Genomic DNA, 24,712 nt, shown 5'->3' with positions numbered 1-24,712 from the left:
TACCCCCAAAAAAGGCAGTATCATTATTTAATTCCTTTCACAGTAACAGCTTTTCTATAAGATATTTCATTACAAAGTAAACTTACTTTGTTAAGTTTTAAAACAAATTACATGCTAGATTCTCAAAGGTACCTCTAAGAGTTCCTTTAAAAGCATGGATTTGTCGGGGCTGGAAGACCTATATCACTTGGAGAATGATATCTAATAAAACTGATGCCAACATTAAGACCCGTATCTTCAAAGTAAAGCAAATAAACCAGATTCTCACGTTCATCCATACAAGCAAAGATCTATGACATTAAAACATCTAGATAGAGTAAAATTCAGTATTTCTTAATCAGTGAGGTCATCTGTCAAACACACAAACCCAGAAAGTTATTAAAATACAAAACTGGTGATGAAAAGCCAATCCCAGCTAGCTCTTGCGTGTGTGGCTCACAGGGCTGTACTAACACCAGAAAGCCTGTCTTCACACTGAGGGGCCTGAGGCTTTGTCAGACGGCCTGTTTGTACCAGAGGGCCCAGACTTGGTCATCAGCATGGGGCGGGCTCCTGGCCAAGCGGCTGAGTCTCCTCTAACGGCCTGGACCAGTCACACCACACAGTTCATAGGATCTCAGCTCCCCAAGCAGGGACTGAACCAGGCGACAGCAGTGGACACGTGGAGTCCCACCCCCTGGGCCACCTAGGACCTCCCTTCCCCCGTCTTCTTACTCCTCCCCAGCCACGATCCAACCTGGGTTCCACTGACTCCAGGCAGGTTATCTGTGGACGGCTGGCTGGGTTTGTCTCTAGGCCTCAATCTCTCCACCCATACAGGGCTCCTTGCCACAGTCCATCAAGCAGGCTCAAGTCTCCGATACCCTACTAGCCCTCCCACAGGGAGAAGCCCACAGGTCCTCCACCCACCACACCGCACCCCCTCTTCACCGCTCCTCCACCCACCACCCACCTCCCCACTCCTCTTCCCACTCCCCTCTCAGACAAGGATTCTCCACTCACTGCTGTCACTCTGCACTTCCCACACAGCCTCCCAGGCACTGAAGTCTCACTCCCTCTCTAACACACCGATTCTTGTTAGGTCTTATGATGCTTTCAGATTTATTACGTTTTTCAAAATTCAGATAGATGGGCCTCCCTGGTGACTCAGTGGTAAAGTAAAGACTCCAACTGCCAACACTGAAGACACGGGTTCGAGCCCTGATCCAGGAAGATTCCACGTGCCTCAGGGCAACTAAGCCCGTGTGCCACAACTCTTGAGCCTGGGCCCTAGAGCCTGGGAGTCAGAACTAGGGACGCCCACATGCTGCACCTACTGAAGCCTGTGCACCCAGAGCCTGTGCTCCACAACAAGAGAGGGGACCCCTCACTGCAACAAGAGAAACGCCCACGCAGCAACAAAGACCAGCACAGCCAAACGTAAGATAAAATAAAAGTATAAAAAATGAAGTTTAAAAAAATTAGTAAATGGACCCCTTAAATACATATATATATCCAAAAGAAAGTCACATACGGTAGTAAAAAAAAGTCTTCTAACCCAACGAGATGAAGGGCTCTGACTTGCTGCGACGAGAGGGCAACGCGGAGGAAAGGGGAAGCCCTGCCCCCCGAGCGCCCTGTGACCTCAGGCTCTGCCAGAGCAGCACACACTCACCGCAGCGCCGGCCGGTGTGTGAATGTGCACGACACACCTCACGTCCGGGCGTGCGGCATAAATGGCGGAATGCAACGTGAAGCCAGCCTGGTTCACTCCCAGATTAGTGCTCCCACGATCTACTATGTCTCCTTGTAGATTGACTTTAACCTGCAATAAGAAAACAAACTTCAAATATTACGAGGATTTCAAGTTGTCCTAACTAGAAATTATTTAAAACAAAGTTTAAAGTGTTAATAAGTAAAAGTTTTCCCCTGAGTTAATCACACAAAACAGACTTTGCCCTTTTTCTTGACTTTTATATGTCTATGCCCAAGACGGCAAGAACATTCTTACCAAACTGGATGCAGTCACTTCGCTGTAGAGAAGTCCAAAAGGTACGATGAGGAAATGCTCCTGCTCAGAGCTCACCCTGGTCTGTGGGGAAAATTACCAAATTAGCTCAAAAATCCTACTGAAATTACCTGCATCTCTTTCTGTCTACAGACTTACAAGTTTTCTGTGAACATTAGGTGTGCTACACAGGAATGCACTTAATTATAGGGCCTATCACAAAGCTAAGAGGTGATCTGAAAGCTTTCTATTATTACGCTGTAGTAGCTTATTAGGTACATAAAGTGTGACTTGATCATATTCATGATAATTAACCTTATGAAGAGAAAAACCTGTGGGCTACCAAACCAGTACCATGTGCTAAAAGGTGATCTCCTCAAGGGTGTAATAATGAAAACCAAGAGTTACTTTTTAAAAGTTAAAATGTCTTTTATTTTTTTTAAAGTACTCAAAACCTAGAGGATAGTGAACAATCATAAAAACCACAAATAAGAGAAAGCTGTTCCTCTCTGCTTGATGAGAAGTTTCTACACATTGCACCCTCACTCCTCTGGTCTATTTCTTCCTTCTGCAATATAGTTCTCTTTCAACAATTTGTTCAATACAGATCTGTCACATATGATGGATTTGTGCGAGATGCTAGTTATGTAGTTAAGAAAGAAAAAAAAAATGAGTCTTTCCTAAGAGAGGAGAAAAAAAAGAGTCCTGTCCTAACGAAATGTAGTCTAATTTTTAATGATTTGGGAATAGATTCAACAGACTTCGCAAAACTACTGGGATGGAATACATTTACTCCTGGGCCAAGAATTCTAACAAGGGCCATCAGATGGAATTCAGTGGTTGTTGGAAAGGCCTTACGGCATCTAGTCAACTTCCTCACCAGCGCAGTGACTTCTGCAGTGGCCCAAACAGAAACACACGTGGTGTCTGTGTGGACAGTGGCAGTGATGTCCTCAAATGGCCTGCCTCACTCCTTCACTCTGCAAATAGTCCCTGGTGGGCTACAGTCCATGGGGTCATACACAGCCAGACTGAAATGACTTAGCACACACGCACACCCTTTTCTTACTGATAGTTCTTTATCTAGTCTGGATACTAATTCTTTGTTGGCTACCCCTGAGGCAGAAGCAGAAGATATTAAGATGTGGCAAGAATACACAGAACTATACAAAAAAGATCTTCATGACCCAGATAACCACGATGGTGTGATCACTCACCTCAAGCCAGACATCTGGGAATGAGAAGTCAAGTGGGCATTAGGAAACATCACTATGAATAAAGCTAGTGGAGGTGACAGAATTCCAGCTGAGCTACTTCAACTCCAAAAAGCTGATGCTGTTAAAGTGCTGCATTCAATATGCCAGCAAATTCAGAAAACTGAGCAGTGGCCACAGGACAGGGAAAGGTCAGTTTTCATTCCAATCCCAAAGAAAGGCAGTGCCAAAGAATGTTCAAACTACTGCACAACTGCACTCATTTCACACGCTAGCAAAGTAATGCTCAAAATTCTCCAAGCTAGGCTTCAAAAGTACATGAACTGAGAACTTCCAGATGTTCAAGCTGTATTTAGAAAAGGCAGGGAAACCAGAGATCAAATTGCCAACATCTGCTGGATCATAGAAAAAGCAAGAGAGTTCCAGAAAAACATCTACCTCTGCTTCATTGACTAACTAAAGCCTTTGACTGTGTGAAACACAACAAACTGTGGAAAATTCTTCAAGAGATGGGAATATCAGACCACCTTACTTGCCTCCTGAGAAATCTAAATGCAGGTCAAGAAGCAACAGTTAGAACTGAACATGGGACAACAGACTGGTTCCAAATTGGGAAAGGAGTATGTCATGGCTGTATATTGTCACTCTGCTTATTTAAATTATATGCAGAGTACATCATGCAAAATGCCAGGCTGGATGAAGCACAAGCTGGAATCAAGATTGCCAGAAGTATCAATAACCTCAGATATGCAGATGACACCAGCTTTATGGCAGAAAGCAAAGAGGAACCAAAGAGCCTCTTGATGAAAGTGAAAGAAGAGAGTGAAAAAGCTGGCTTAAAACTCAACATTCAAAAAACTAAGATTATGGTAACCTGTCCCATTAGTTCATGGCAAATAGTTGGGAAACAATGAAAACAGTGAAAGATTTTATATTCTTGGGCTCCAAAATCACTGCAGACAGAGACTGCAGCCATGAAATTAAAACATGCTTGCTCCTTGGAAGAAAAGCTATGAAAAACCTAGACAGCACATTAAAAAGTAGAGACATTACTTTGCTGACAAAGGTCCGTATGGTCAAAGCGATGATTTTTCCAGTAGTCATGTATGGATGTGAGAGTTGAACCATAAAGAAGGCTGAGAGCCAAAGAATTGATGCTGTTGAACTGTGGTGTTGGAAGACTCTTGAGAGACCCTTGGACTGCAAGGAGCTCCAACCAGTCAAGCCTAATGGAAATCAACCCTGAATATTCATTCATTGGAAGGACTGATGCTGAAGCTGAAACTCCAATACTTTGGCCACCTCATGTGAAGACCTGACTCATTGGAAAAGACCCTGAGGCTGGGAAAGATTGAAGGCAGATGGAGAAGGGGACGACAGAGGATGAGATGGTTGGATGGCATTACTGACTCAATGGACATGAGTTTGAGCAAGCTCTGGGAGATGGTGAAGGACAGGGGAGACTGGCGTACTACAGTTCATAGGGTCACAAACAGTCGGACACGACCAAGCAATTGACGACCACCAGCACCCATGAGGCAAAATATTCTAGATTGTAACCTTTTATTTTCACACTTTTTATGGTGTCTTTTAATGACAAGAAATTTGTTTAACATAGTCAAATGTATCCATCTTTTCTTTTATGATAAGTGCTTTGGTGCTGTAAGACAACTTTCCTTCAGTCAGAGGTCAAAAGTCAATTTTTTTCATTTATATTGATCCTAACCTGGCATGTTGAAGTCCATGCGGTCACAAAAAGTCAGACACGACTAAGCAACAAAATTATTAAAGTATTATTTTTCACATGTAATCCTTAAATCACTAGAATTGCTCGTTGAAGTCTATAATGTATAAGTGGAAAATCCAATACAACTTTCCAACTCTGATTTTTCAATCCAGTTGTGCCAGCACCGATCATAGCCTGGTCTATCATTCCCTTGCCGATCTGCAATGCCAACTCTTATGCATCTGCTTTCAATAGACGCAAATCCAGTTCTGGGTTCTGTCTCACTGGTTTATCCGTTTCTTCCTTTGCCTAAAGCACGCTATTTTAATTATCATTATAATGTAAGTTTGACACTTGATAGGAAAAAATTACCATATTACCTACTTTTTCAGGAGTGCCTTGTCTATTCTAGGCCTTTTCCCTACACATAAATTTTAGAAGCATGATGTCAGGTCCCACATTAACAAAAATACTACACAGCCAGTTGTAATCACTTCTTTTCTCTTTGTGTGTATGTGTGTATTTACACACATAATTCATATAGCTATAACAGTACACACTTTATACTCTCATAATAATTTCATGCTTTCACATGGTCTTTATAATTGTTTTTCATAACATGTAATAGTCTCTCAAACTGATGTTTAATAACTGAGCCATTTCCCACCTACTGCAGGATATTAAGACTCAAATATACTTATACATAATGTTTTCTTCCTTTTGTAAAAACTTTTAGCTGTGCAGCACACAGGCCTCTCTTAATTGCAGTGTGCAGGCTTCCAGTTGCGGTTCCTGGGCTTAGTTGCCCTGCGGCACGTGGGGTCTGAGCCCCACCAGGGGTCGGGCTCGCACCCCCTGCATTGAAAGGGGGATTCTTCACCGCTGGACCACCAGTGAGTTCCCCATGTTTTCTTCTTTGACTTCTTTCCTAACCGTATTTTTCCAACAGTGAGTTCAACAGATCTATACATTTTAATGGAAAAAGTTTAAAACATACAATTTTCTGAATTGCAAACAAAAAGAAGAAAGTGCTAAACACTAAGCCCCAGAATGAATGGAAAAAAAAAAAAATACATTTCAAAGAAAGTTTTCTAGTCCCCAGTGGACTAGCGCTGGTGTCATTTCATGTCTTGCCACATTTAATACCCCTTCTCTGTGCCCAAGGAATGAGTGTTAACGTCTTTCACTCAAAACCAAATATACCTGACTTTGTTTCAGGCAAAAATGCCTGTCATGTCCCCAGAGCACAGCGCACTGTGCACCCCCACCCCTGAAGCTCTCCACCTCAGAGGGTTAACACATCACGTGGAACGCAGCACGGAGGTGAACCCAGCACTCCACTGACACCAAGAGGTGTTTGGGGCAGAAAGGCCCTGCCATCAGCTCAGTGCCACCAAGAGAGGAAGCCCAGCTGGGCCATCCTGTTTTCTGGCCCCACCCCCACCCCACCAAAAGCTTCTCTAAATCCAAAACAATCTTAAGATAGCAATGTAGTTCAGACAATCATCCCCAATCCTCTAACACCTGTTAGCACTCTTAAATCCCTTTAGCGGGAAATCTCTTGCCCTCTCCAGAGAGAGGGCACAATGGCCTCTGGGCGCACTGGTTGTACTGGTACTGTTACTATGTCTTTTCTTAAACCCGTATATGAAAATACCTAGACTTTGAAATCAAAAAATGGATGCCATAAATAGTTAAAAAACAAAAAACTTCTTTCTTAAAGATCCTATAGCTCACAAGCTATAAGAAGTATTTTTTGGTAACTTCTTTTTTATTCAGTGTTAAGTCCCAAGCAGAACACTTATAGAAAAGTTAAACAACTAACTAATGTTTTAATTCTGCCAAGTCCTAAATAATTAAAGGTGGAAAAAGGAGCAATTTAAGCAATTCAAACTTATTTAAATAGCATTCATAACAGGACTAGCACTAAACAGTTTTTAAAGACCCGGAGAATGTAAGGTGGCATTAAGCCAAGGATCATATTTCCTATTAGTGATGCAATGTTTTCATGGAACTAATTTTTAGGCAACCATTTAGCATTACATCTCTATACAAAGCATTCTGTCAAATATGATTAGTCACAGCAGCCAGCAGTTTCCACGCAGGCACCAGGAGAGCCGGCACTTGTGGGAGGCTAACTGGATCCACTGATCAAACAAAAGACACCGTGGAGTGCCTGTTTCATAATTTTACTGAAGCAGAATTTCAGTTCAACTGGAGATTTCATTCCGTCATTCCATCCGAGAGTTCACAATGTTCCTCCTGTGCCCAGCACAGGAACTGGTCCTAGGGACACAACCAGAGGCTCCCGTCATGGAGCTGATATGGACGACAAGCAAGCGCACAGTGTGGACGGCAGTGACTGCCGTCAGGGACGCGGAGCAGGAGAGCCAGGTGGAGGGGGCACCCCACAAGCACGGCAGTGTGGATGCAAGACCCAGACTCGCACTGTGAAAGGTTCATTTTCGCAGCAACGTAGAGAACAGACACAGGGCAAGTCAACTCAGTTCATCTAGCAAAGATTCCTATCACGTCCCAGAAGCACAGTGCCCTGCTCACAGAGGTGGGCCTCAGACCACCATCATAAAGGTTACTGTTCCCTGGGGTCAAGAGTGGAGCTGAGGGCTTCTCTGATGGCCCAGTGGCTGGGGGTCCACCCTGCAATGCAGGGGATATGGATTGAATCCCAGGTCCCAGAAGATTGCACATACCAAACACTGAGCCCATGTGCCACGATTATTGAGCCTGCACCCTGAAACTACTGAAGTCCACATGCCCTAGAGCCCGTGCTCTGCAACAAGAGAACCCACTGCAATGAGAAGCCCGCACACTGTAACTTGAGAATAGGTCCTATTCTCCACAACTAGAGAAAAGCCTGCATAGCAAGTGAAAAGACATAGTGAAGTCAAAAATAAATAAATATTGTTTTTAAAAAAAGAAGAAGAAAAAAATGCAACTATCAAAAACAAAAAGAATAGAGCTGAACTAAATACCAGTGATTATGAGACCACAAGTAAAACACACCTACACACATGTGTTGAGTATTGTTTCCTGAGTGTGTTAAATATGCAGAAAAGGGTAATCTAAACAGCTATTAACTCTGGTTATCTCAAGGGGTTAAAAGTACTCAGAGGACTATAACTTCTTCTTTTATATCTGTGTGAGGTACATTTGCTACAATAAATATATATTTAAAATATTCAATGAAAGAAATTATAAAAGCAGACAAGATCAAGTGGTTCAAAAATGAGATCACCTCTAGGAGAGAGACAAGAAACAAGAGAGCAAAGGGGAGGGGAGGGGAGCGGAGGGGAGAAAGCCAGAAACCTCACAACATACTGCTGTTGTTCAGGCGCTCAGTAAGGTCTAGCTCTTTGCAACCCCATGATTGCAGCAGGCCAGGCTTCCCTGTCCATCACCAACCCTCAGAGCTTGCTCAAACACATGTCCATTGAGTCAGTGATGCCATCCAACCATCTCATCCTCTGTCATCCCCTCTCCCTCCCACCTTCTATCTTTCCCAGACTCAGGGTCTTTTCCAATGAGTCAGGTCTTCACATCAGGTGTCCAAAATATCAGAGCTTGAGCTTCAGCTTCAGCTGAATATTCCAATGAATATTCAGGACTGATTTCCTTTAGGATGGACTGGTTGGATCTCCTTGCAGTCCAAGGGACTCTCAAGAGTCTTCTCCAACACCACAGTTCAAAAGCATCAATTCTTCAGCACTCAGCTTTCTTTATGGTCCAACCCTCACATCCATAGATGACCACTGGGAAAACCACAGCTTTGACCATACGGGCCTTGGTCGGCAAAGATTTGTCTCTGCTTTTTAATGTTCTGTTTAGATTTGTCATAGCTTTTTTTCCAAGGAGCAAGTGTCTTTTAATTTCATGGATGCAGTTCCTATGTGCAGTTATTTTGAACCACAAGAAAATAAACTCTTTCACTGTTTCCACTGTTTCCCCATCTATATGCCATAAAGTGGTGGGACTGGATGCCATGATCTTAGTTTTTTGAATGTTGAGTTTTAAGCCAGCTTTTTCACTCTCCTCTTTCATAACGCATTAGGAATTTAAAAAAGTAGGAAGTGATGGAATGCCAAGCCAGGAAACAAAGTCAGACCTGCAGGTAGGAGTCAGGACACTGCAACATGTGGTCAGGAATATAAAATGGGCACAAACATCAGGAAAGAGGTGCCCTTTTCCTGGCAACACAACACGGTCATCTGTGGGGAGGTGGGGCTGGGAGAGCTGCACACAGGAGAAGACACTGGAGAGACCTGAGTGAGCCTGAAGAGAAGCGTCCAACCGCTGTCAGACAGCAGTGCAGGTCCACTTGAGCCTGAGGCTGTCAATCTATGGAGAAAGCCAGCAGGCTCTCAGCTTCTCAGGTACAGGGAGGAATAATACAGTGCTGGCAGAGAGTATCACTGAGATGATGGACCCTGAAAGCCAGGCTGGACATGACGGAGAGAACATGGCTGACGGGCCAAGATACAGAAGGAAAACCCCAGAAAGGCAGGACTTGTCTCTTTTACTGATACAACCCCAGAGTCAGAATCATGCCCAGTACAGAGCAATAAAAGTTACAGCAGATGCCCAGTAAAAACTCATTGCAAGAATGAACTAAAGAAAATAAGAGGTCCTAATAATGTTGATAAATGGCTAACTGGAATAATTGAAGAATTAAGTATGAAAAACAGAAGGCTTTGGTCAAAGTAGGAAAGAAAATATCTTCATTCTTGGCATTTTAGCGATAAGAAGAACTTTTTGTTGTTGCCGTTCAGTCACTAAGTTGTGTCCGACTCTGCAACCCCATGGACTGCAGCATGCCAGGCTTCCCTGTCTTTCACTATCTCCTAGAGTTTGCTCAAACTCATGTCCGTTGAGTTGGTGATGCCATCCAACCATCTCATCCTCTGCTGCCCTCTTGTCCTCCCACCTTCCATCTTTCCCAGCATCAAGGTCTTTTCCAGTGAGTTGGCTCTTCCCATCAGGTGATGGAAGTGTCAGAGCTTTAGTTTCAGCCATCAGTCTTTCCAGTGAGTATTCAAGGTTGATTTCCTTTGGGATTGACTGGTGTGAGCACCTTGCTATCCAAGGGACTCTCAAGAGTCTTCTCCAGCAGCACAACTCGAAAGCATCAATTCTTCGGCATTCAGCCTTCTTTACAGTGCAACTTTAAAGAGAACTTTAGGAACTGCCTATAATTTGGTTAACATTCATTTACTAGGTTATCATCAAGAAAAGAGTTTTAAAGAACTACTGTCCTCGTAACTTTTAATTCAAACTGGCTAAATCTCCGATTATTATATGGTGCAGTCAGGAATCAGAAGGAAGGTATCCCAAGACTTACTTTGGCTTAGCCAGATTCCCTCTTCCTCTTAATGAAAAGAGGTGGTGCTAGACACATAATATTCCACTTTTTGTTCAGTTATGACCCCATTCAATACTCACTGTGATATGATTGTAGATAAGCTGAGACCATCCAAAGAGATCCGCTAGTCTATAAAACGCTGCCAGTTTACACCGCAGTAACTTCTCCCCTTTGTCATAGGCAATAGAATCAGACCCTCTCAGGTCATTCACAGGAGTCACCATACCAAGACCTGAAATATAAAAGGAAAAAAAAAGATTCAAAGACTTAATATTTCTTGTCAAATGTAACTCAAACAACAACAGTAGAGATACTAATCCTCCCACAATGGGTCATGAGGTAAGTCTTGAAAATGTCCAAGGCTATTTTATAAAGGCTATGTTCCCCAAAATTAATACAAAAATTAGGGTAGAAATCAATAACAAAAAAGTAGCAAATCTGTGGGATGCAGTAAAGCAATACTTAGGAGGAAATTTACACTATTAAATACATAGATTAGAAGGGTTTTTTTTTTTTAATGATCTAGGTTTCTACCTTATAAAACTGCAAATTAAGCTCAAAAAGAAAAAAGCAATAAAGATCAAGCAGATCGGAATCAAACAAAAACAGAGAAAAGCTGATTTAATCCTGAGAAGGTTAAAAAAATAACAAAATGAAAAACGAAAGGAAATAAAACACATTTCCAGCCCAGACTCATCAACGAAATACAGCAAAGACAGAAATTACCAATATGAACAAGCAAGAGGGAATATCACTACATATGCTATTGACATTAAAGGGATAATATGAACATCTATGACAGCAAATTTTTAAACTTAGATGAAACAGACAAATTCCCTGAAAGACAAAAATTTTTAAAGTTCACTCTCGAAGAAATAGACATACTGAACAGCCGTATTCATTAAGCTGAATTTGCAGAAATAAACATTCCCCTAGGGAAAACTCTGGGCCTAGATGCCTGTGGTGTCAATTCTATTGCTCATTTAAGGAAAAAACAATATCAATTCTGTACAAATTCTTCCAGAGGATTCTACACAAATTCTTCCAGAACACTTCCCAACTCATTCTCTGACCCAACATTACCTTGATATCAAAACCACACAAAGACATTATAGTACATGATATTACAAGAAGAAATAGACCAATATCCCTCATGAACACAGACCAAATATACTCAACAAAATTTCAGCAAATAATCCAGCAACCTATAAAAAGGATGTGACTTCTCAGAGTGGTGCAGTAGTAAAGAATCCACTGGACAATGCAGGAAGCACAAGAGACATGGGTTCAATCCCTGGGCTGGGAAGATTCCCCTGGAGTAGGAAATGGCAACCCACTCCAGTATTCTTGCCTGCTAAGTCCCATGGACAAAGGAGTCTATTGAGCTACAGTCCATGGGGCCACAAAGAGCCAGACACAACTGAGCACAAACACACACACACACACACACACATAAAAAGAATAACACCTCATAACTTAGGGAGTTTATCCCAGGAAAGAAAGATTGGCTCAGTATTCATAAACCAATCAATATAATCGTCATATTCAACTAAAATAGAAAAATCATGGAATCACTTCAACAGATGCAGAAAAAGCATTTTGTAAAATTCAACATTCATTTGGGATAAAATCTCTCAACAATTTAGGCATAGAAGGGAATAACCTTAATTTGATAAGGGACATATACAAAAAAACTACTAAAAATATCAAACAAAATGATGACAATGTTCACTCCTAAGATCAAGACAATGCAAGGATGTATGTATACTCTTGCACTCTTAATAAATACCATACTAGGGATTCTAACCAGTGCAATAAGGCAAGAATGAAGAAAATAAAAACACACACTGAAAAGGAAGAAAAAGAAAGTATTTGACTGCATGATCATTCTTGGTCATGACATAATTATCCTTGTTATATATTGTCTGCTAAGTCGATTCAGTCATGTCCAACTCTTTGCGACCCTACAAACTGTAGCCTGCCAGGCTCCTCTGTCCATGGGATTCTCCAGGCAAGAATATTGGAAAAGGTCGCCATGCCCTCCTCCAGGGGATCTTCCCTGTTATATACTGCTGATTTGATTTTAATTATGAACTGTCTCAAGCATACAGAAAAGTACAGAGAAAATAATCTGTGGAAACTGAAATGCAAAGTGAATAGCATAGGACTCTCAAAAGGGGAGGGGAGCATGGGAGTGAGAAGAGGAGAAAAATTCAGATAAAAACAAGGAAGGAGAATTAAATAGGCTGCCATATTTTAGCACTTCACAAAAACAACAGAAGAGGGAGCCCTGGAGTCAGGATTCCTAAACCACCCTGGAGTCAGGATTCCTAAACCAGAGTCCTCCAGGAAAATTAATTCATGTAAAAATAAACAGAAAAATATGATCAAATACCACACAAAAACTATTAAAATAAAAAGGAAGAAAATCACATTCCTACACATAATGAAAGCACACAAGAAAGAAATGTCCACAAAACAAATGAAAACTATAACCTATTATTTCATAAAAAATAAAAGCATTAAAAATGAAAGTGTCAGTTGCTCAGTTGTGCCCCTTCAACTGCAGCCCACCAGGCTCCTCTGTCAATGGGGTTTCCCAGACAAGAACACTGGAGTTGGGCTGCCATCCCCTTCTCCTGGGGACCTTTCCAACCCAGGATCAAATCCAGGTCTCCTACATTGCAAGCAGATTCTTTACCATCTGAGCCACTAGGGAAGGTATGAAAAAATTTTAATATAATTAGAAAAATTCAGAAATGAGGAATGGAATGTAAATGCAATTACATATAAATGAAAAACACTTTTAAAAATAAATACTAAAAAGAAGCATAAAGGCGAGAAAGAAGAAAAACCTTTTAAATCATAAAGAAATGAAGAAAGTGATTAAAAAAAAAAAAAAAAAAGGACTTTAAAAAAAGTGACAGTTAAAGAAGACAAAGAAAATCCAACATGGGTATAACAGGAAACAAAAGCAAGCAAACGGAACAAATACTAAAAACTAACTCAAGAAAACACTCTGAAAATAACAAAGATTTGGAAGGGAAAGGCACATTATCTGAGAAAACTGATCTAGAAGAATCAACACCAAGACATATTCTGGCAAAATTTCTGGACTCTAAATAAAGAAAAAAATATATATATGGTCAACCATCAAGGAAAGAAACCAAGTAACTTATATGGAAATACTGTCTTCAAATTCCAAGAAAATGAACTATGTATTTAAGATACATACAAAATACATACAAAATAGGAAATGTGAGCCAATGATTTTATACCAAACTAAATAAAAACCACACTGTCTCAGGGAACACTGATACAAGGACTGGTGGTGACCATTCTATATATATATGTGTGTGTGTGTGTGTGTGTGTGTGTATATATATATATATATATATATATATATATATATATATATATATATATATATATTACAGGATTAAATTTCCGAGGTGGCACTAGTGGCCAAGAATCCACCTGCCAACGCAGGAGACGTGGCTTCAATTCCTGAATCGGGAAGATCCCCTGGAGCAGGAAATGGCAACCCACTCCAGTACTCCTGCCAGGAAAATCCCATGGACAGAAGAGCCTAGTGGGCTACAGTCCACTGGGTCTCAGAGAGTTGGACATGACTGATCACACAGACTGATTCACAGGATTAAGTTGTCAACTGTTGACACTGAATGAATCGCAATTAGGGAAGACCATTACATGCAATGGTTACATGCTCTGACAACAGAGAATATAACTATTTTACAACATGAAGAGAGAATATACTGGTATAGGACTGATACTATATGTGGTATGTGGGAAAAATCAAATGAGTTATCATGTAATATTCAACATTTGTTTTCCTCCTGTCCTGGAGAACCAGAATTCTTGAAAGAGAAAGGAAAACAAATGTCAGATAGAAAAGGTTAAATAAAAAAACCCTTAGACCTGAATTTGAACTGAAATTATGATTTCTGTATCAGTTCAGTTCAGTTGCTCAGTGTCCGACCCTTTGCGAACCCATGAACCGCAGCACGCCAGGCCTCCCTGTCCATCACCAACTCCTGGAGTCCACCCAAACCCATGTCCACTGAGTCGGTGATGCCATCCAACCATCTCATCCTCTGTCGTCCCCTTCTCCTCCTGCCCTCAATCTTTCCCAGCATCAGGGTCTTATCCAATGAGTCAGCTCTTCACATCAGGTGGCCAAAGTACTGGAGTTTCAGCTTCAACATCAGTCCGTCCAATGAACACCAAGGACTGATCTCCTTTAGGATGGACTGGTTGGATCTCCTCTCAGTCCAAGGGACTCTCAAGAGTCTTCTCCAACACCACAGTTCAAAATCATCAATTCTTCGGCGCTCAGCTCTCTTTATAGTCCAACTCTCACATTCATACATGACCACTAGCCTTGACTAGATGGACCTTTGTTGGCAAAGTAATGTCTCTGCTTTTTAATGTGCTGTCTAGGTTGGTCATAACTTTCCTTCTAAAGAGTAAGCATCTTTTAATTTCATTTCTGCAGTCACCATCTGCAGTGATTTTGGAGCCCAGAAAAATAAAGTCAGCCACTGCTTCCCCATCTATTTGCCATGAAGTGATGGGACCAGATGCCATGATCTTAGTTCTCTGAATGCTGAGCTTTAAGCCAACTTTTTCACTCTCCTCTTTCACTTTCGTCAAGAGGCTCTTTAGTTCTTCTTCACTTTCTGCCACAAGGGTGGTGTCATCTGCATATCTGAGGTTATTGATATTTCTCCTGGAAATCTTGATTCCAGCTTGTGCTTCTTCCAGCCCAGCATTTCTCATGATGTACTCTGCATATAAGTTAAACAAGCAGGGTGACAATATACAGCCTTGACGTACTCCTTTTCCTATTTGCAACCAGTTTGTTCCATGTCCAGTTCTAACTGTTGCTTCCTGACCTGCATGCAGATTTCTCAAGAGGCAGGTCAGGTGGTCTGGTATTCCCATCTTTCAGAATTTTCCACAGTTTATTGTGATCCACACAGGCAAAGGCTTTGGCATAGTCAATAAAGCAGAAATAGATGTTTTTCTGGAAATCTCTTGCTTTTTTGATGATCCAGCGGATGTTGGCAATTTGATCTCTGGTTCCTCTGCCTTTTCTAAAACCAGCTTGAACATCTGGAAGTTCATGGTTCACGCATTGCTCAAGCCTGGCTTGGAGAATTTTAAGCATTACTTTACTAGCGTGTGAGATGAGTGCAATTGTGCGGTAGTTTGAACATTCTTTGGCATTGCCTTTCTTTGGGATTGGAATGAAAACTGACCTTTCCCTGTCCTGTGGCCACTGCTGAGTTTTCCAAATTTGCTGGCATACTGACTGTGGCACTTTCATGGCATCATCTTTCAGGATTTCTATATATTTATGATTATACTTACAATTCCAGTATATCAACATAGTATATAAATCACCAGGTGATCTATCTTTGTGCACTAAAAAGGACTAGAAAGAATGACTAACCAGTCAGTAGCAAAAAGCATTCCTAGCACCGAGACTAAAATTTCATTTTTCATAAAAATAAATCAAGGTTTCTTAGAGAAATGGCTGACTCCAGATGTGGGGCAGGAAATGTACACAATGAGCCTAGAACATCTCCCACAGGGGTCGGGTGGACACTGTCAGAGATAACTGGCTCAGAATCTCTCCAGTCAAAGGCTGTCGTATCAGAAAAGAGAACTGCAATGCTTTGAAACATACTGAATATATTTAAATCCATTCATCCAAAATACTACTAAAGAGACAATAATTGGTTGCTTTAGAAGTATGACAGGAAACCAACCTCTCATTCTGAAAAGGGTTTTCCCAGCAGTCACGTACGGATGAGAGAGCTGGACCATAAAGAAGGCTGAGCACCAAAGAATAGATGCCTTTGAACTGTGGTTGGAGAAGACTCTTGAGAGTCCCTTGGACTGCGAAGAGATCCAACCAGTCCACCCTAAAGGAGATCAGTCCTGAATTTTCACTGGGAGGACTGATGCTGAAGGTGAAACTCCAATACTCTGGTCACCTGATGTGAAGAATGGACTCATTGGAAAAGACCCTGATGCTGGGAAAGATTGAAGGCAGGAGGAGAAGGGGAAGACAGAGGAAGAGATGGTTGGATGGCATCACCAACTCGATGGACATGAGTTTGAACAAGCTGCAGGAGATGGTGATGGACAGGGAAGCCTGGCGTGCTGCAGTCCATGGGGTCGTAAAGATTTGGACACGACTGAGCGACTGAGCTGAACTCTTCCTATATGAACTGTATCATGGGGTAAGCAAAAGAGCTGAGAGGAAGCTTCACTCTATGTGCAGACTGAGCACTGATTTCCAGTAGACTGCAGCAAGGAAGCTGCTCTGCTTTGTATGAAACCCTGACCGAGAAGCAGGTCACCTATCAACGGCTTAGCACCAAGTTCATGAGGCAAGCACCCTTTCTGGTTACTTACCATTTCCCAGGGAAGTTTCTCTTTACAGAAGTATTCTAACTAGTAAATACAGAAGAAGGAATGACAGAGTTAAAATATCACCATCTTGGAACTTTTGTTAAATTAACGGATCCAGGCACTGAGCATGCATGGCTGCTCCAACACAAATGGCAACAAGCAGACATATGCACCTGCTGACAGAACTCAGTGACGTCTATCTGGTGGGCTCACCAAAGAACAGAATCCAAATATACCCAGGCTTCCAGACCCAGCTACCAATTTACCATAAATACAACAGACAAAAGGGACGTGTTAGCACCATGGAGATGGAGTCAGCAGAATCCAAGACTGCAGTGAACTCTACAGGTCAATGAATCCCATTTTCTTTAAAGGTGTCAGGAGAAAAAGAGAGATAGAGGGGCCATTTGTAGCTTTAAAAATGCTTACAAGACATTAAGTAAAAAAGACAAACACTAAAGCATAGAGCGTAAGGCTGGCCATTTGGGTGATAAAACTATAAAGAGAGCAAGGCAGCGACACCGTGCAACTCAAGATGGCAATTCCTTCTAAGAGGGCCAACAGGGGCAGGGCAAGCCTCTGATAAAACTTTAATTCTTAACCAAGGTATTGGTTATAAAGGAGTTCACCTTAAAACCATTCATAAAATATATATATTTTTGTCCTATGCCATCTACTTATGCTATATTCCACAACAAAGGTTAACATTTGTATAAAAATTTTATATTTAAGAGACAAATTATTAGAAACAATTAAAACTAACTAGATTTTTTTCTTCCTTCTTTTTTTGGTGCAGCACTATTAAAATTTCCTTTATCTCTGATTAGAAGACAATATATGCTTTTCTGGTAAGCAGCCTGAGGTAACCTCTATAAATGGTTCCCTATTCATTTGACCCAGAAAACCCCACAAAATCATGCAAATCAAGAGGTTCAAATCTTCATGTACTTTGAACAGTCATGAAACTGCCCCAGCAATTAAGGGCATGCATATCCGAAAAGCCACAAAGTATCTGAAGAATGTCCCTTTAAAGAAGCAGCATGCCATTCCATCATAACAGTGATGGAACTGGTAGGTGTGCACAGGCCAAAGAGAGGGGTTAGAGTCAGGGTCGGTGGCCCAGAAAGAGTGCTGAGTTTTCCCTGCACACACTCAAAACCGCAGGGAGTGACGCTGAGCTTAGGGGGCTCGATGCAGACGCTCTGGTCACTGAGCGCATCGGGGTGAACAAAGCCCCCAGGACTCACAGAGTTTATGGTCGGATAAGCCACGCACGAGTTCCCCCTGCCATGCTGATAGGATCCTTACTGAAAGAAAGAGCGTACTGCTCTCAAGCCGGAAGAGAAGGCTGCACAAAAGAAAGAGACACCCCAGAAGAACTGAACAAAAACTTAGGGCCTGGGAATAAATGCCACAAAAAATAAATGCAAATAAAACAAAGAAAAAACACACAATATGTGAGCAAATATATTAATTGTCCTTTATTACCCAATTCATATAAATATCACTAGACTCTATTAGAAATCCATGTGAAAACATGAAAACCTAATGACTATCATTTGACTTGAGGATGGAAGTATGAGTTAGTAAATTATATGTGATTCTTAACACTCTGTGGCTATCAATGATATTATCACTTGGGTGAAAGTCAATTAACTTCTAAGAATAGAAAGCAGACAGGAAAACAGCAAATGCACATGATCTGAGGGAAACCAAAACCTTCAGTCAGTGAGTCAGAGGCTGACTATCCAGCTCATCAGACTGATCCAAGCGCAGCGCACAGCGGCTGCGATGAGCTGACCTGCAAGGTGCCCCAGGCTCCGCCTGGCCAAGTTCATGTGCACAAACTCAACAGCCAGAGCAAAGCACCATCTCTGCACAACGAACCATTCTGTGCTCACATTCACCCACCCAGCATTTCCCTTCTGACTTTCTTCTGGAATTTCTCTGTTTCTCATTCATTTGCAAACAGCAGTGAAGAATGGTAAATAAGACAGGCTGGCTTGGCTGAAATAAGTTCAGGCAAAATCAACATGCTTCTCCCCAAGCATTATTTCTGATTAGTTTTCTTCTCTTTAATTCACAAAGGGTCTGAGAAGCCACATATTAATAAAAAGTCATCTGCCTAAGAAATAACAGAGTCACTGGCTCATAACAAAAGGAGCCCTCTACAGTCTGGCTGATGGCTCAGTCGGTCAAGACTGCCTGCAGTGCAGGAGACCCAGGTTCGATACCTGAGTCGGGAAGATCCCTTGGAGAAGGAAATGGCAACCTACTCCAGTATTCTTGCCTGGAGAATTCCATGGACAGAGAAGTCCGGTGGGCTAAAGTCCACGGGGTCGCAAAAGAGTCAGACACGACTGAGCAACTAACACAGAGTCAAGATAGTTTTAGGCCTATCTTTTACTATAACTAAAGTTCAATTTAAAAAGAAAAACAAAACTCAATTCCATGTGTTACACTGTGTGTGCTCATCTATTTCACATAACAGAGAGCTAGGAACTTCGACCTGGAAAACGGCAGAGCATGTGTACAGTCAGAAACTACTCACTCATGTTCAAGGCCGCCATTCCCCCCTGTGGAGCTGCCGGGTAGACATTGGGTACGTTTGTGGTCATGAAATCTGCAATCTGCTGCAATGCCAACAGGCCTGTGGGATTCTTCCCCTTCTTGAACTGTTCCTGTATCATTGACTCCAATTCTTCACAGAAAGCCTAATAAAAGGCAAATTAAAACAATAAGACACAAGGCAATGGTAACTATCACACAGACCAACTTTTTTTGTTTGTTTTCATCCACTGCTGCAAAGGCAAATGGATATTCTCATACATCACTACTTGGAACATATATTAGTGCATTCTTTTTGGAAAGTAATAAACATTCTATTCCTAGGAATCATTTCTAAAGAACTAATCAGAGATGTGCTCAAAGATTTATTCATAAGGATGTTCATTCCAGCATTACCAATAAAAGGGAAAAGAGTTAACAGTCTACATTTTAAACAGAAGAGAACTGATTAAATACACTCAGTCACCTTATAATGGAATTCTATGCACACATTCAACATGAAAGGCCAAAAAATTAAATTACACTAGGCACTGAGGACATATAGATACCAGGAAACACACACACACACACACACACACAACTGCTTTGCCATCAAAGAACTTAAAACTTAGTAAGGGAAATGCAAAAAGAAAACGTCCCTAGTACAAGGGACCAACCCTGTGTCTCAGCAGCATTCCGGATGACCCACATGTGCATACAGGGCCGAGCGCAGCGATGACCAGGGAGCCTGGAAACAGCCACCTGAACCCCAGACCCCGCTCCCAGCAAGCAGTCACCAGCAATGACCTTGTCTGCTGGCTCGGTCCTGACTCCAGACGGTTCAGCAGCCACACTCCCACCTCTCAGCCCTCTGATGGCCTCTCCCCAGTGCCCATGTCATTCAGTTCACTGGGGCCTCCTATTTCTCCCCTCACCCAAGCACGTGTTCTCCACACACCCTCTCCTAGCGTCCAGCTCACCCGCCCCTCAACCCCATCGTGGTCCTAAGACCTCATGGCGAGCCGGCATCGTCCCCCTCACTCAGCTGAGGCCCTTGGTTTAACACTCTAAGCACGACCTTGCTTACAGCTCTGCCTCCCTGCCATTTCATCTGGCAAAATCCCAGCCCCAGGTAAGTTCAACTCTCCACTCTTTCTATTCCTGAGCACTGGCCCGAGTGCACCCTTCCGAGTGCGTTCCCGGCTTCTCATACCACCTCCCTCATCTACTCCTCTTGCCTTCTCTACATCGCTCCACGTGCCCACTCTGAGCAGATGACTCCCCTGGTTACTCCATGCAGAATAGAGAATCCTGAAGGCAACTTCACAGGTTCCCTCTCACAGCTCCCAACTGCTGGCAGCCGCACCCACAGAGAGGGCCTTCCCACCCCTGGCTGCAGCTCGCAACAATCCAAGCTCCTAAACCCCAGACACCAACACTGGGTACATGCTACCCAGGGACCTCCGCACTCACCAGCCTCTTCTCTAGTGTCCTTCTCTTTCCAGATCCCACAGGGCACGTGGGTCAGCGGCATTCTGACACTGACTGTGGTCTCAGCATCCCTGGTGCCCGGCACAGTGCCTGGCACACACCTGATGTTGAAAGTTTAGTTTCTTCACTCTCTCCTCAGTGATTTTCACCTAGTTACTTACTGCTTTTACACGGGAAAACTGTTCAAGCCAGGTCTAGATGTTGTCCTGATTCTTTTTTTCCCTCTCTCAGCTCTTCCTCCACGTCCATCAGCAAGTCCTACTTATCGTACCTTCGAAATAAAACACAAAGGAGCCTACCTCTCTCCGCCTCCACCACCACTGCCCTGGCCAAGCCACCAGACCTCCTGTTTGAAGACAGCGACCTCTCTCGTCCTGTACGATGCTCTCTCTACCAGCCCAGAAGGACTTGGACTGAAGAGTGCCGTGCCCACCGGCAGCCCTCCAGTGACCCCCTGCTGTGCTCTGAAGGCAGACAGACCTGTGAGCTGAGCTTACAGGCCTCCTGGGGCCTGCGCCCTCCTCCCCTCCAGCCCCGCCCCACCGCCCCTCCCTCTCGCTTCCTGTGCCCAAACCACACGGGCTGCCCTTCCACTCTCCAAGCTCACTCCTATCCTAGGAATTTCAAGTCTGCTGCTCCCTCAACCTGGAATGCTTCTCCCCCATCCCTGCAGGCTGGCTCCTTCCTGTCATTCAGAGTTCAAACTTCCTTTCTCAGAGAGGCCTGTTCTAGCCACAGTCACACACAATCTAATCATCCGACTGTTTCCTGCACTGTGCTACGTTCGTTGTTTCTTAGTTATCTCCTTCAACTAGAATGTCCAGTCTGAGACTTGCTCTGGGTGCCTACACAGGTGTGACACATATGTCACGGTTCACCAAGGTGTGTACTTAAGACTTGTGTACTTTATTATAAGCTACATTATTGAGGAATTATATATGAATAATAACAATAAAACACATAAGCTTTACATGCCTTGTTTATTGCTAAATGCCCAATTCCTTGCAGATGGAGATGATCAACATATAAAAAAAAACTCAGTGAGTTATCTGCCAAGTGACACCTCAAATATCAAGGAAATAAAACAATGGATTAAAATGATAAAATGAGTGACACACACACACAAACGCAGCATCATCAACATGAGCAAACTATGAAAATGAAAAGGAGCAGGACCGTGTGGTCCTTGCCCCTCCACCACGTCCTCTGCCTTTGGCCTGTGGAAAACTTTAGCCAAAGAATAAGTTTAATCAGAGAAGTGAGAAATGCTAAAACAAAGGAAAATAGTCAAAGGAGACTAAATAATAACAATATAGTCATTAAGCATAGTCAAGGACCTTTAGTTGTTTCTCAAGGGTTGTAGATAGTATTCTGAGCCATATCCTGTGAGCTGTCTTACAGATACTAAAACCCCAGGTGGAGAAGTTAACTATACGATAACCAGACTGTACCCAGGACATGAGCTGCCACAATTTCAAGAAGTGACCACAAAGATATGGGAACAAGTGTACCCCAGAACTGAAGATTAATTGTACCTAAAACAACCAAGATGATGCTAGTCAGACCACTGATGACCTATTGGAAGATGACTGTTAAGAGATGACTGTGCTGTTTCTGCATATAACCTCCCCCTCACTCTATAAAAGCTCTCATCCCCTGCTTGTGGGGGGCAGTGCGGGGGTGGGAGGGGGACTCCAAAGGCGGGAGTCAGCCTTTGGACAGATGTCCACCACTCACCCCATCAGTTGCTGGCATCTGATATAAAGCAAACTTTCCTCTCCACCAACCTGGCCTGCTTATTGGCTTTTGAATGGCGAGCAGCCAAACTCCCCAATGCATATGTTTTGGTAATGAAAACAGCACTACTTTACCTAAAGATGCAAATAGGAGACACTTAGTTGGGTGTGATTGTGGTTCACATGCCAACCATAATTAAAGGTAAAATCAATCAACAATCAGATACTGCTAGGGCTTATTAAATGCCTAGTACGCAGCTAGGTGTTTTGAAGGAAAGAGTAATTTTTAAATGGTCCCAATATATATACAGGCTTCCTGGAAAAGCAGAGAGAGTATAAAAAGGAGAAATAAACATCTCCTATCTTTTATGATATTGAAGCTTTTTCATTTGTTTTGTCTGATGACTTGAACTAAACTTAACTCTTCAACAGCCATACACATACATACACAAGGCACTCATTCCTGTGTTAAGGTAAATAGACTGTAAAAAACACAACAGAGCAGACAAGCTGAAGAAGTGGAAGCAGACAGAGGACCCAGGATCAAAGAAAAAGCTTCTCTTACGGGACTTTGCAGAATCATGGACACCCTCTTTTTTTGCTCCATCATGTTGAAGTCCTGGCGAAGGTCTGGTGCCATGTTCCTCTCTCGCAAGTATTCTGGATTGTTCTCATCCACTCTGTCGAAATACCTCTCTTTGTGAGGGGCTGTGGTCGGGGGTGGTGAGGTCACCACTGCAGCCCGAGTGTCACCATTCATCGCACAATCCTTCTAGGTTCCTACAGAATCAAAACAAAAGAAAGTACTGTTTTTGTATACATGCCCAGCAGCATTTCATGATGAGCACATCAGCCTGATAAACACAGTCTCCAGCACGAGGACACCCTAATCGATCCGCCAGGCACAGCCATGATGGGTGGTTCTTCCTCGTGGCTTCTCAGGCACGTGGCTGGCCACCATCTCCCACCCTTCCACCAACCAAGGGCAGTTTTGTCCTTACCACTGTTCTTCAGCAGACAACAGAACAATCTAACAGAGCTACTATATCCTCTGACAAACTCTTTAGATATTAAAATTTTGACCCCAAGATAAAGTCACCACATTGTCCCAGACAGACAAGATCTTCTAATATAGCACAGTCCATTTCCAGAGACATTTGATTCCTGACATTTTCCCCAAAAAGTACTGGTGGCGACTCTGCAAAGGATTTTCCACACAGGTCAGGGAAGCTGCTTATACATCTGTATTCACAGAAATGGGAAATGCTCACCAACACCACCTTCTCAATTCAAAGAACAGTAACATCAGGCTCTGAAAATGTCAATAGGCCCTTGAGTTGGTGAGTAACCTGAAAAGATGCCCAAATGGCTCAAATTTAACAGTTTGCTAATATAGCTACTTACTATATTTATAAATATTACCATATATACAGCTACTTACTACTTACACTCTTTTTATCCCAATCTTTTATTTGAAATGCTGTTTGAATGCATAATTTAATATTCATCTTTTAACTACTAAACCTCTAAACAGGACCTTTACTAATCATACAGACAGTTCAATTTCTATTCTGCTTCTATAACCCACTGGCTCAGTGGTACAGAATCTCCCTGCCAATGCAGGAGATACTAGTTCAATCCCTGTTCCAGGAAGATCCCACATGCCGTGGAACAACTAAGCCCGTGCTCCACCACTACTGAGCCAGTGGTCTGGAGCTTGAAAAGTGCAACTACTGAAGCCCACAGGCCCTAGAGCCCACACTCCCCAACAAGAGAGTAGCACCACAAGCCACAACTAGAGAAAGCCCATGCAGTAATGAAGACCTAGCCCAGCCAAAAATAAAAAATTACAATTAAAAAAGAAGAGGCAGCAGAACCAGCATCCAGAACAGTTTTCAGCATAGAGCAGGTATGTAAAGTAAAATTTCTGTATAAATTTAAAAGGCAATAATCTCAGAACCCACAGGCAGAGTTTTAATGGAGAGTGAGCGAGCAACAGTTCCTCAAGCCACAGAGGCTAAGCAAAGTGGGGATTTAAAGGTGATTAAATCAGCAACTAAAAAAGTGAACAGTGCCCCTTTCTTACACTATTTAGAAAAATTCATTCCAAATGGAACACAGATCTAAATGTAACAGCAAAAACTATAGAATTCTTACAAGAAAGTGAATAAATCTTTGAGACCCTGGGTT

The 24,712-nt window shown here is 42.6% G+C and overlaps 1 protein-coding gene across 12 annotated transcripts in view; it reads right to left on the bottom strand.

Annotated features, from left to right (window-relative positions):
- The window catches only part of ADD1 (adducin 1), an 88,754-nt gene that overhangs the window by 22,030 nt on the left and 42,012 nt on the right, over positions 1-24,712 (bottom strand). For all 12 annotated transcript variants that reach the window (XM_061145387.1, XM_061145386.1, XM_061145391.1 and 9 more), the window contains exons 2-6: positions 23,088-23,302; positions 19,300-19,462; positions 10,385-10,536; positions 1,991-2,071; positions 1,655-1,804 (exon numbers count right to left, since the gene is read on the bottom strand). In XM_061145387.1, the coding sequence (XP_061001370.1) occupies positions 1,655-1,804; positions 1,991-2,071; positions 10,385-10,536; positions 19,300-19,462; positions 23,088-23,282 (741 nt within the window). In that variant the 5' untranslated portion in view covers positions 23,283-23,302. The remainder of the gene's footprint in view (positions 1-1,654; positions 1,805-1,990; positions 2,072-10,384; positions 10,537-19,299; positions 19,463-23,087; positions 23,303-24,712) is intronic.

The sequence above is a fragment of the Dama dama genome, chromosome 6 (assembly GCF_033118175.1).
Source record: "Dama dama isolate Ldn47 chromosome 6, ASM3311817v1, whole genome shotgun sequence".
In the NCBI taxonomy this organism is placed as follows: Eukaryota; Metazoa; Chordata; class Mammalia; order Artiodactyla; family Cervidae; genus Dama; species Dama dama.
This window is presented reverse-complemented; position numbering and strand designations above follow the sequence as displayed.